The following is a 13,982-nucleotide window of genomic DNA, read 5'->3' on the forward strand; positions in this document are numbered from 1 at the left end:
CACGCACGCACACACACACGCACGCACACACACACACACACAAGCAGATGCTCCCGGGATTGGAATGACTCCTTGCCCTCTTCCTTAAAACCCACATCCTTTTGTCTTTCCCTCTCCTTCCCTCCTTCCTAAAGAAGCAACTGTTGGTTGCGAAAGCTTGAATTTTGTGTGTATGTTTGTGTTTGTTTGTGTGTCTATCGACCTGCCAGCACATCGTCTTTGTTTTTAGATATACAGGGTGATTCAAAAAGAATACCACAACTTTAAAAATACATATTTAATGAAAGAAACTTAATATAACCTTCTGTTATACATCATTACAAAGAGTATTTAAAAAGGTTTTTTTTCACTCAAAAACAAGTTCAGAGATGTTCAATATACAGACACTCGAGCAATATCAACCCGATACTCCAACTCGTTCCACACTCTCTGTAGCATATCAGGCGTAACAGTTTGGATATCTGCTGTTATTTCTCGTTTCAAACATCAATGGTGGCTTGGAGAGGTGGACGAAACACCATATCCTTAACATACCCCCATAAGAAAAAATCGCAGGGGGTAAGATCAGGGCTTCTTGGAGGCCAGTGATGAAGTGCTCTGTCATGGGCTGCCTGGCAGCCGATCCATCGCCTCGGGTAGTTGACGTTCAGGTAGTTACGGACAGATAAGTGCCAATGTGGTGGCGCTCCATCCTGCTGAAATATGAATTGTTGTGCTTCTTGTTCGAGCTGAGGGAACAGCCATTTGTCTAACATCTCCAGATACTGTAGTCCAGTTACAGTAGCACCTTCGAAGAAAAAAGGTACCAAAAACTTTATTGGCTGAAATGGCACAGAAAACGTTCACCTTAGGCGAGTCACGTTCATACTGAGTTGTTTCCCGCAGATTCTCAGTGCCCCATATACAGACATTGTGACGGTTGACTTTCCCGTTAGTGTGGAAAGTTGCTTCATCACTAAACACAATCTTTGAAACGAAAGATTCATCTGTTTCCATTTGAGCAACGATAAAATCACAGAAATCGATTTTTTTTAATCTTATCAGCTGCAGACAGTGCTTGAACCAATTTCAGACGATAAGGTTTCATAACTAACCTTTTTCGTAGGACTCTCCATACAGTTGATTGTGGAATTTGCAACTCTCTGCTAGCTCTGCAAGTCGATTTTCCTGGGCTGCGAACAAATGCTTGCTGGATGCGTGCTACATTTTCATCACTCGTTCTCGGCCGTCCAGAACTTTTCCCTTTGCACAAACACCCATTCTCTGTAAACTGTTTATACCAACGTTTAATACACCACCTTTCAGGAGGTTTAACACCATACTTCGTTCGAAATGCATGCTGAACAACTGTCGTCGATTCACTTCTGCCATACTCAATAACACAAAAAGCTTTCTGTTGAGCAGTCGCCATCTTAGCATCAACTGACGCTGACGCCTAGTCAACAGCGCTTCAAGCGAACAAATGTACAACTAAATGAAACTTTATAGCTCCCTTAATTCGCCGACAGATAGTGCTTAGCTCTGCCTTTTGTCATTGCAGAGTTTTAAATTCCTAAAGTTGTGGTATTCTGTTTGAATCACCCTGTGTTTAGTTGCTGGTAAGAATCACAAATGATGGTTATGTAAGAGGAAGAATCCTGGAAACACTTGATGGTTTAAGATGGCTTGTGCTGGGGTCATTCCGAAAATAATGCCTTCTATTTATTTTCACAGACAATATAACAGATACAGAAATGACAATAACAATGTTGAATACTTCAAGTTTTCAGCTACATGTTGTTCTTTCTACATGGAGTCACCAGCCTTATTTATGCACTTTTGGGCTAGTGTGGCACATAAAGCTGCATGTCTTCCGTAAGCCAAATAACAGAGAAACTGGACTGTAGTGGACTCAAAGCATGTATTTTTGTCCGAAAAGTTGCAATTTTGCCTGTTTTAAATAACTGCAAGATGTCAGTTTCACTTAATACCCAGTGAGGCCTTTAATCCACAGTTTGTATGGAGTGTGTGGTTCATGCCAGAGGAGTTACTGTTATGTTTTGGTTTATTTTTCACACTATGACTTGAGCCCACTCATTCAGGTTACCACAATCGTGGACCACATTGTTTATTTCAACATTCCTGGTGACAAAGTGTGCCCTTTCTTCAACATCTTGCTGATGAATATACTATGTAAATTTCAACATTCGAAACTGAGAACTATCTCGATCACCACTTGAAACATACTGATCAGTATCCCAAAAATTTAGTAGCTCCAGTCATCATGAAGGGCTTCAGCTGAACATGGCATATGTGAGGAAACTTGTAGATTTTCTTCCTTGCTGAAATGAGGCCATTATAGAGGTTAGAGACCGTCTCACACAGTATTATCACGATTTATTCTTGGGGGGAGGGGGGGGGGGGGGGAGGTGCGACCTCTTGTAAGACAAGAACTAAATGTTTATCCCTGCATCAAAGTACTACAAATTGGTCGTGGCATCTATATTCTACACTATATTCATTATGTTCACCGCTGTTCACAATTTACAATTTAACAGTAATGCACTATATGAAACAACACAGAGCCATCCAATAATACTAGAAGTCTTTAGCAATAAGCAACATTAACATGATAACATACCTGTACGATTGGGTATATGAAACTTAACTCCGAAATCAGTTGCCTTCTGCGAAAATTAAGCTGGGCATTTATATGCACAAAAGATTCCCGAGCATCTAAATAGCTCTTTCTCCATTCTTTTAACTGCTCTGTTTCTTTGTACAGGTGTTCATATTTGGCCATTAAGTTAATTCCTTGAAAGTGCAACAGCAAACATCATTTATAAACACTTGAAAACAGAATAAAACTGATCAGGAATTTAAAAATAATTCATCAGTGGTGACACAAACAAGAAAATTTTGAAAATATTCTGAAAATTAATAAATAAGCTGTGAATCAGTTATTGATTGCCAACAACGTAGTTCCCTGGAACCCTGTGAACTGTATCTTTTGATACTGTAATACCACATAGTAATTCAGCTGATATCCTTACTACAGGCACAAAATGGTAGACAATGAGAAAAACTATGTTTCTTACAGGTATCTTTCTATGGGCACAAAATGAACATTCTAGAATAACAACAGGAATATTTAAGAAGATAAGCCTTTTCTGTAAAATGGCATCACTGCTCTTCTGTAGTTATTGGCTACCCTTTAATACACTCAAATGAAAACTACATAGCACTATAAATCCTATTTACTGCTGTTTGTATCACATCTGTACTGACCTCATCATTCTAGGCATTTTTCAGTTAACATTGCTCTTTTAACAATAATGACAGAAAATGGCATTATATTGCAGTATAACTTATTTGTTCTGATGTGGGCTGCAATAACTTCTTGCAAACATCTCCAGTCACTTTTCCTCCTATGTTTATAAGAATTAAGATGTTACAATAGTATACTATAATCTTTAGGCCATTCTGAAATACATTGTCGTAAGTTCCTCTGTTTTCTTCACATTTATATATGACAATTCCTTAGAATGTATTACAGTTCTAAGCCTTTGATTATGTTTCTATGATAAAGTAAACATAAAACAGCTTTCTTAGATAGGAAGGAACAAAGGTGAAGACGGAGTAGAAGCTTGAAGTGGAGAAGGATGGAAAGGAAATCAGTGATGTCTTTTCTAAAGAAGACATACCATCATTTGCCTTGAACAATATAGAGAAACCACTGACAGTTAGTCTGGATGGCCAGACAGGAATCTGAACACTACTTTTATGAATGTGAGCCATTGATGACTTTTTAGTGTTACTGTATCAACCAAAATAATACAATGTCATTATTTTTTGCATACTCTTCTATTACCAGAGATTTTTTGTCCATCACTCTGGCCTTGTCTCTGCTTTAGAATGAAGGGAAAAAATGTGTTATATTCAAAGCTAGTTGTACATAATTTCTAATACTGAATACGCTTTGGTTCACTATGTTCCCAGTCAATCTTAGAAAAAACAAAGGGTAATAAATCTGAATTGAAAGGAAGGCATTCAAGTGGTGATTAATGAATATCAGCCATTGTAACAATTTAAAATCAATGGTAAAGTTATGGAGAAACAAGAATGGAATAAATTCATGAGGACAGACCACTCCGCACCTAACATAACAGGGAGTGAGCAACACACAGGTGTATAAAAATGGAAATGTTGTTAATCTTTTGGACAAAGTCTTATCACACACACACATACTAAGCAGCTCAAAGGCATGCATAATTTCAGTTCTCTTTTTGTAACATTCTATACACTGCTTAATTTGTGATAATAACAATATCTTTATAATACAAGGAACACAACTACTTTAAACTATTATTTTAAGTTAAAAAAGGAAATAAAATAGTTTTTACCCCGATCTTGATTTTCTTCAGTTACGGCAATACTCGTTTTTTCAATTTGTACAACTTGTTCCTGCTTTCTCCTTTTCTCTTGGCTGAGTAATGAGACTTTGAACTTCAATTTTTCTATTTCCTGCTTAAGTTTTAAAATCTCCTGTCGACGGTTTTTGGACTGGCTAACATTCAGTAGCCTAAAGAGTGACTCGCCTTCATTTGATCTGAGAGGTACCAGACCTCCAAGAGTAATTTTTTCTCTCAAACTTTGTGCTGAGAGCATTTGTTTCTTTATTGCTTGTTGAACAGTATGTAGCCTGGAATAAAAACACTACCTTATTCCTTTTTATTATTAAGCTAGTACAAATAAATTATTGTAAGCAGTAAATACTAGGAAGGAAACAAGAAGACAATGATGTTCCCCATCCAATATTTGCAAAGAGGTCACAAAATTACATTTCTGAACAATTATCACTTCAACAAGCAAGCCATGTCCATACTTTCATATACCCTAGACCACACAGGTAATATGTACATGAGTGGACTTCAAATACAGAACCAAAACTATGGATGTTGGGCGTAGAAAGGCTCACTTTTCTGGAAATGACAGCACAAGGAAATCTCACTGGCATTGGTCTTTATTATAGATGCAATCACTGCATTGTAGGCCAGATGATGATATGTACACTACAATAATGACCTACTAAATTATTAATATATACAGTCACAGCAATTCCTAGACACACCTGTACTGCAGATTTCTGTGTTTATGTGCCCATCAACTGAAGAGAATATAAGAGCTAACTTAAACATCTTCTGTTCATGTAACTAATGTCTGAAAATGACAGTTCATAGTCAGAACGTATGTGACACACACAAAAACACATCTGAAATATTCATCATGTTACCTTCTATTACGAATGTGGGTGCACTCAGTGACTGTGATCTGATATAAAGTGCAGCAATCAGTCATCCTTTTTTGCAGGTTTTATTTGGTAAATCCAGATTTCAGCTGGAGCCATGTTGCAGCAATTCAGCACTCTGCTCTCACACTTGACTAATCCTGTTTCCCGACAGACGGAAAGTCGGCTTGTCATTGTCCTTGCAAAGTTGTCGTCACCACCACCACCACCTTCCATAGCTTGCTGCATTCAGGAACAAAACTCCAATCGGAGTGCATAATCATCTGGGGTTAGGAATTTTAACAGCTACAAATGGTAAGGTGTGAAATGCAAAAACATTCCACATTGTTTTCTGTGAAATGCCCAGTTCACTGCTTGAGCAAATTGTTGATTTTTGTGGGCTGCACACAAAGCTCTGTTTCACACACACTGCAATTTCCTCTGAGACACCAGGTCACCCCCTTTCTTTTCCCTCCACAAAGACAACCAGTGTTGTGAAACTGGCAAAACAAATGCAAAATGCACTGGTGATCAGGTGCAGCATTTCCATACTTGTGTATGAATACATGCTGAAAGCTCATAACGGATGCACACTTCACACATTCTGACAAACAATAGCTCTACTCCTCCACTGCTGCCAACCGGTCAATAGGGGCCACAGGCATCCAATATAGCATGCACATGATCAACAAGGCAGGCTTCGTAAACTTGGTGAGTGTATCTATCTTTTCATGTACCACCCATCTTTGTATGTCATTTACTTCTCAATAAACAGTGATTTGAAGCCTGATTAACCATTTAGGCTAATCCTATACTGTTACAAAGAAGAAGAAGAAAGGAGAAGAAAAAAAGAGACAGGATACAGCTACCTGTGAAGATTAAAGATCATTAACCATTCATCAACAGGGAATATGTATACATACATCCATTAAGAACATATTCCTGGAAATTGAGGTAACATGTACATGTAGTGTCCTGAGGTTGGCAGGAGAGAACTAACAGTTTCAACACACTTTATTATAATTAAAGAAAAACACCTTCGTGGCATACACAAAGTTTTAAACACTAGAACAAGAAAACACCACACCTCTTCTGGTGGTATACCAGATAAGGAAACAAGAAATGGCCGAAAATACCAACCAAAATCTACTCTACCCATTTCCAAAACACAACGTGCTACTACAATGCTGTGGCGAGTGTATACAATGCTTGGGCCGGTAAAGGTACTGGCCGGAGCTGTACCTAACAATAGGTAAACACTGCCGGTCTGACTGTACGAGCATGCTTATAGAGCCAGGTCAGCAGAGTGCTACATGAGTCATACGAGTTCCGATTCATGGAACACTGTCATATGTTGTCTGGTGAAGTAGTTCCGTGTTTATTTGTAAAGGCTGTTATTGTTTATATCTGCTGGTGATGTTTCTCTCAGTGTTCCTGAAAGGAGGTCAGAAGCCCATTTTGCATGTCGGTCGTGCAGGCCCTCTAACTAATAAGGGGTCACTACGACACCCCCCCCCCCCCTGGGAAAAAAATTCCCCAGGACCACAACAGGAGTAGGGGTATCCTGGTTGACATCCATGGATTCATAGCCGGCAGGAGCAGGACGCGGTGACGCAGCATGGACAGCTGGTGGCGGAGACAGAGGCTGAGGCGGAGGTGGAGGTTCCACCACAGGTTGACCAGCAAAAGGCACTGGCAGCTCCCCCGGGGCCATCTTAGTCCACCAGATGGGGGCAGAGCTGGTTGAGGTGCAGGGGGGGGGGGGGGGGCGGAACCATCAGCCCACCGGAGAGAAGCCATCACCCGGCCGCAGAGCTTGGTGATGACCGCAGGCACCAAGCGTGCCCGTGGATGAGAGAATATCCACGCCCAGACCCCCTGCCTGACGTGAAAGGAGTGCGCCGGCAGGTGGGCAGGAGGGGGAGAAGCCTCAGGAACCAGGACAGATAACCAAGCGGGAAATGGTCAACTGTGAAATATCTTCACTGGACTTTTAAGAGCATGGGGGGGGGGGGGGGGGGTGGTATGTAGCCAAGAAAAGCAGCACGGCCTCCTCCAGCGGGTGATCGCTGAGCAGCTTATTGAGCTGGGTCTTGAACATCTACTCAAAACGTTCTGCCTGGTTGTTTGACGCAAGGTGAAAAGGAGCAGCACATAATTACTTAAATTCAGTTGACATAAACTGTGGACCATTATCCATAACAATAGTTTTGAGGAGTCCCTCAACAGCAAAGAGGAACCGGAGAATTTTGATAGTCTCAGCAGAAGTCATGTGGGAGACACAAAGATATCCCGACCCGGAGTCTATCAGTATGAACCTCTGGGAACCATGAAATGACCCTGCGAAATCCAAGTGGAGACGTTCCCACAGAGCAGCTGCATCCAGCTGCGAAAAATACTGGAATGGGGTGCTACTGGACACGTTTGGCACATGGTGCACGCTGACACAAGGGAGGCAATGTCTTTATCCAAACTGTGCCAATAAAGGTGTCAGTGGGCCAGCTGTTTGGTGAGGGCAACGCCCAAATGGCCAGCATGGAGGATGTTCAGGACAGGGCAGCACAATGCACGGAACATCGGAATCACTATGAAAATGGATTGCGCCACTGCGGAAAGGGAGACTGTGCAGATGATCCCAAAACTGCTGGGCCTCTGCATCACAGATGCTACGACAGCTGGTCGGCCAACCTGCAATGATTTGGTTGTGGAGAGCTTGCAGTGTCTGATCCTGAGCAGTGGCCTGCCAGACCACATCGGCATCCAAGAGAAGTGCAAAGAGATCTGTGTCCACGTCCAGTTCCACATTGAAACAAACCAAGGGGGAGGTGTCAAGGATTGTAAGTGGCCAGACAAGGAGAGTGTTAGAGAGCTGACTTGGAGAATAAGCACGACCTGCAAGGTAAGGACAAAACAGGCACCCGACTGGAGAATGATGAAGAATACTTGGGCCGTCACCGTCAATGGAATGCGAGGCTTCCAGGTCCTGAGGTGATGATTTGTGATGAGCATGTGCGTCCACAGGAAGCGTGGCATCTATGCTATGTCTCCACAAAGCCTGACACACCATGGTGATATGGCCCGCTTGGCTGTAAGCAGTGAATCTTGCTTGCCAGTGGAGGCACTCCGACCATTGGTGAGTCTGGAAACAGTCTGGACAGGATGGAAGCCGGGTGAGACACTTCCTGTCACGGGATGAACCAACAGATCGACAAGACTGCCCTTTGGCACTAGGCAACTAGCGAGCTGTGAAAACAGCCGTATCAAGACATGGTGCCACTAAATGTTGTTCAAACTGTTCAACATAATTTGACCATGGTTCCACAGATGTATCGAATGCCGGAAACATCGGTCGAGCCACGTGCAAAGTGTTCAATTTACTTGCAATTGAATAACCTCTATGAGCTAACTCTTTCAACACTGGTGAGTGGGGGCAAAGTTCTGAACGTGTTAGCACTGCCTGAATCCACCAAGGACTGAAGAAGTTCCTCAGAAGAGGCCATTTTGCTCAAAAATTAAAGTTTTATCCTCGTTGCCAATAACTGTAATGTTCTGCAGTTGACAGGAGAGAACTAACAGTCAATTTTAATTAAAGAAAAACACTTTCTTGGCATACACTAAGTTTTAAATGCAAAAAAAAAAGAAAAAGAAAAAAAAACAACTCTTGTGGTGGCAGACCGATAAGGAACTTTTCCTAGCGGTAGGTAGACACTGCCGGTCTGACTGTCTGGGCATGCTTATGAAGCTAGGTAGGCAGAGTGTTACATGAGTCATGTGAGTTCCAATTGGTGGAACACTGTCACATGTTGTCTGGTGAAGTAGTTCCGTGTATTTGGACAGCCTGTTATTGTTTATATCTGCTGGCAACATCCCTCTCCATGCTCCTGAAAGGAGGTCGGCAGCCCATCTAGCGTGTGAGTCGTGTGAACCCTTTAACTAATAAGGGGCTGCTATGACAGTACATATCTTCAAGATGGTCATCTTACAATGAAGCATCACAGCACAAGCCTAGCTCTTCGTTATTTGTCTTATTCACATACTTCTGGCAAGGACTATCCTGGATTTATCTGAGAGTTTTAGTCCTCAAGATATTACACTACTGGCCATTAAAATTGTTACACCACAAAGATGAAGTGCTACAGACGTGAAATTTAACCGACAGGAGGAAGATGCTGTGACATGCAAATGATTAGCTTTTCAGATCATTCATACAAGGTTGGCGCCACCTACATCGTGCTGACATGAAGAAAGTTTCCAACTGATTTCTCATACACAAGCAGCAGATGACCAGTGTTGCCTGGTGAAACGTTGTTGTGATGCCCCATGTAAGGAGGAGAAATGCGTACCATCACATTTCCGATTGCGATAAAGGTCGGACTGTAGCCTATCGCAATGGCGGTTTACCGTATCGCGCCATTGCTGCTCGCGTTGGTTGAGATCCAATGACTTAGCAGAATATGGAGTCGGTGGGTTCAGGAGGGTAATATGGAACACCGTGCTGGATCCCACTGGCCTTGTATCACTAGCAGTCGAGATGACAGGCATTTTATCCGCATGGCTGTAACAGATCGTGCAGCCATGTGTCAATCCCTGAGTCAACAGATGGGAACGTTTGCAAGAGAACAACCATCTGCCCGAACAGTTTAACGACGTTTGCAGCGGCATGGACTACCAGCTCGCAGACCGTGGCTGCGGTTTCCCATGATGCTGCATCACAGACAGGAGCACCTGCGATGGTGTACTCAACAACGAACCTGGGTGCACGAATGGCAAAATGTCAGTTTTTTGGATGAATCCAGGTTCTGTTTACAGCATCATGAAGGACGCATCCGTGTTTGGCAACATGGCAGTGAACGCACATTGGAAGCGTGTATTCGTCATCGCCATACTGGCGTATCACCCAGCATGATGGTATGGGGTGCCATTGGTTACACGTCTCTGTCACCTCTTGTTTGCATTGATGGCACTTTGAACAGTGGATGTTACATTTCAGATGCGTTACGACCCGTGGCTCTACCCTTCATTCGATCCCTGCAAAACCCTACATTTCACATTTCAGCAGGACAATGCACAACCGCATGTTGCAGGTTCTGTACGAGCCTTTCTGGATACAGAAAATGTTCGACTGCTGCCCTGGCCAGCACATTTTCCAGATCTCTCACCAATTGAAAACGTCTGGTCAATGGTGGCCGAGTAACTGGCTCGTCACAATTCACCAGTCACTACTCTTGATGAACTGTGGTATCGTGTTGAAGCTGCATGGGTAGCTGAACCTGTACACCCCATCCAAGCTCTGTTTGACTCAATGCCCAGGCATATCAAGGCTGTTATTAAGGCCAGAGGTGGTTGTTCTGGGAACTTGATTTCTCAGGATCTATGTACCCAAATTGTGTGATAATGTAATCACATGTCAGTTCTAGTATAATATATTTGACCAATGAATACCCATTTATCATCTGCATTTCTTCTTGATGTAGCAATTTTAATGGCCAGTAGTGTAGATCTTCCAGACTGCTGTACTTTCTGCCTAAGTGATTAAGGATGAGAAGCCTTAATAGCAATGTAACATGTATTAAAGTCAACTAACACATATTCAAAAAGTTTTGTTTAAGAGTTACAGTAGCAAGTGTAATATATTCTTCATAAGTTTTTATTTTTGTTTGAATTTGAGACCCTGAACGATGCAACATTCCTCGAGCAGTATCTTCACTGCAGCAACAACAGCTGCTGAGCTGGCCACCACCATAAATTATGCCACAGTGGGCAACTGCCACAAGATCCTGCCATTCAGTGTCATAGATATTTTACTCCACTGTGTTAATTATAAGTGAGCTAAAAAAATAAAATAAAATAACTGAATACCAATATGAAGAAACTAATAAGAGCAGAAAGCATTCTATGGTAGACAGGTGGGAGGGAGGAAATAGAGAGGTCTGAAAAGAAAAGTTAAAGGGAGTGAAGAAGGGGAATATTTATGGAAAAGAAATGCTGAGACCACTGAAATCAATGTAAATTTAAGTCCGGTGGGTGGCGAGAATGAAGCACATGTTGCAAGGCCAGTTCCCACAGCGGAGTTCTGAGAAACTGATGTCAGGCCAGAGAATCCAGATGTCATATGTGATGAAACAGGCTGTCATGTATAGTGTGTTTTGCAACAGGATATTTTATGTTTTCAGTATACGCCCTTTGTCTATGCCTATTTATACTAACCAATGACTTGGAGGTAGGCGTATTAATGTAGAAGACTGGATGATGTTTAACAGTGTGAAACAACATGTCACATACCAACTGTTAAGTAAACACTGTCTGGCCGTCTACCAAGTTATAAGTTAGAATGAATGGGAGTAGACACAGGGTGTATATTGGATACACACAATATCCTGTTGCAAAACACAAACTTCAACATGACTTTGATGAACTCAGTGTCTGTTTCACCCTACGTGTCATCTGGATTCTCCCTCCTGACACCAGTTTCCCCACAACTCTGCAGTTGGGAGATGGCTTTCCAACATGTGCTCAGTTTATGCCAACCACATGACATAATGTCAATAAAATTCTTCTGGGTTAGAGACCGCTTTGTCATTTATAAAATTCCAACGTTTCGGCGTCTGTTGCACGACGCCTTCCTCAGGGTGTGTTGCTAACTGCTGAATGAGCGCAAGTGTGGGTACATATATACTATGGAAGAGTGTTGTGATTGGATGTGAGGATGAGGTTGGAATTTTATAAATGACAATGCGGTCTCTAACCCAGAAGAATTTTATTGACATTGACAATGGCCGCGGAAGCCTACGGTTACATTTAACGCACCTGTATGGGCAGGAGATTTACGCAAACATCAGGCAGCTCGAATCACTGAGGCTGAAAAAAGGTAAACTGCTGAATGATCTTGCGTTCCTGAAGAGATGTAGGGATGCCAATGTAGTACCAACATTCTTACGGCTGACGTCCCACATAAAATCGTACAAGGCCAGGAATATCTGTGCACAGGCCAGCAAAGCTTTATTGCGGGAAAGGATCCGTCACATTCGTGGTAGTCTCGACGTGAACAACATAAAACTGTGTGAACTGCACCTCTTTCTGAGTGGGAAACTGGATGAGGATGACTGGCACAAGGTCGACAGGTTAACCTTCCAGCAAGCTGCCAGATCAAGTGAATGTACCACCAGTCGCCAGGTGACGAAGTTTGACAAACTGCAACGGAAAACAAGAGATGAAGGACCAGTTTTGGATACGCGACGAACAGTGGTGAACCTCTCCAGCCACACCTTGAGTGATGCAGCCACAAAAGTTTTGGCGAAAGGGATGAACTATGCAATCGCACCAAAACTAATACCGAAAGAAGACATTATCGAATCAGTGGAGGCCTCGGTACGCCATCTACCACAACCAGAAGCAGAGAAGATCCGACAAGAAACAGTACGAGTCTTGGCTCACACAAAGCCCCCGAAGCAAAACATCAGTAAAGAGGAACGTCAGGCCATCAAGGAGCTGAAGAACAACTCTCAGATTGTGATAATACAGGCGGACAAGGGAAATGCCACTGTAGTGTTGGACACAGTAGATTACGATAAGCGGATGGAGGATCTTTTGAAGGAACCCATTTACCATAAACTTAAGGGGGATCCGACGGTCAAGATAGTGAAATCGACGCAAGCGCTGCTGAAGCAAACCAGGATGAATTTTGACACGACCCGTAGACTCATTCCACAGGTGCCACAGGCACCAAGAACATATGGGGTACCAAAGATCCACAAAGAAGCCTTCCCTTTATGGCCGATAGTGAGTAGTATCAACTCGCCGACCTACAAATTAGCGAAAGAATTGGCTCCGAAACTTAGACGTTTAGTGAGACATACAGATGCATACGTCAAGGACTCCACCCATTTTATAGCACTTTCGAAAGAGAAGCGTGTCTCTGATACGGATTTGATGGTCAGTTTTGACGTGAAATCTTTGTTCACGAATGTACCCATGACGGACACCATGAACATCTTAGAGGAACGCATGGCACCTGACATCAGCGAGCTAGTGCGCCATTGTTTAACGACCACCTATTTTAGGTGCAAAGGGGATTTTTACGAGCAGACGGACGGTGTTGCTATGGGTTCCCCTCTTTCGCCAGCTGCCGCAGACATTTTTATGCAAGCATTCGAAGAAACAGCACTCCTGTCCGCGCCATTACGCCCGGAATTCTGGCTACGATACATGGATGACACCTTTGTTATCTGGCCACACAGAGAAGAAGAGCTTCAGAACTTCCACGAACATCTTAACCAGCAGCACAGCAAAATTCATTTTACCATGGAGATTGAAAAGAACGGGGTATTGCCTTTTCTCGACGTAGAAGTTTATCGTAAGCCAGACGGGAAGCTTGGACACAGAGTTTACAGGAAGCCCACCAACACGGACAGGTACCTGCATGCATCCTCCCACCACCATCCTATGCAAAAGAATTCAGCCCTGCGAACTTTAACTAAGAGAGCCTACAGGATCAGCGATGAATACAACCTGCAAGCTGAACTGCAGAACCTCAGGACCATTTTTGGAGCTAATGGCTACGACATGAGGCTGATACGCAAAACCATGGCGCCGAAGAAGGAGGGCAACAGGGAAATACAGAACGAAGCACAGAACACCGCCGTGCTACCGTATGTACAAGGGGTTACTGAAAGTCTGGGCAAAATTCTCCGTCGGGCAGGTATGAAGCCGATTTTTC

General features: G+C 42.9%; 1 protein-coding gene across 1 annotated transcript in view; it reads right to left on the minus strand.

Annotated features, from left to right (window-relative positions):
- Nucleotides 1–13,982, minus strand: part of LOC126335416 (UV radiation resistance-associated gene protein) — a 107,039-nt gene that overhangs the window by 17,071 nt on the left and 75,986 nt on the right. The window contains exons 5-6 of the mRNA XM_049998692.1: nt 4,383–4,681; nt 2,621–2,793 (exon numbers count right to left, since the gene is read on the minus strand). Coding sequence (XP_049854649.1) covers nt 2,621–2,793; nt 4,383–4,681 — 472 coding nt within the window. The remainder of the gene's footprint in view (nt 1–2,620; nt 2,794–4,382; nt 4,682–13,982) is intronic.

Source organism: Schistocerca gregaria, chromosome 2 (genome assembly GCF_023897955.1).
Source record: "Schistocerca gregaria isolate iqSchGreg1 chromosome 2, iqSchGreg1.2, whole genome shotgun sequence".
Lineage (NCBI taxonomy): Eukaryota > Metazoa > Arthropoda > Insecta > Orthoptera > Acrididae > Schistocerca > Schistocerca gregaria.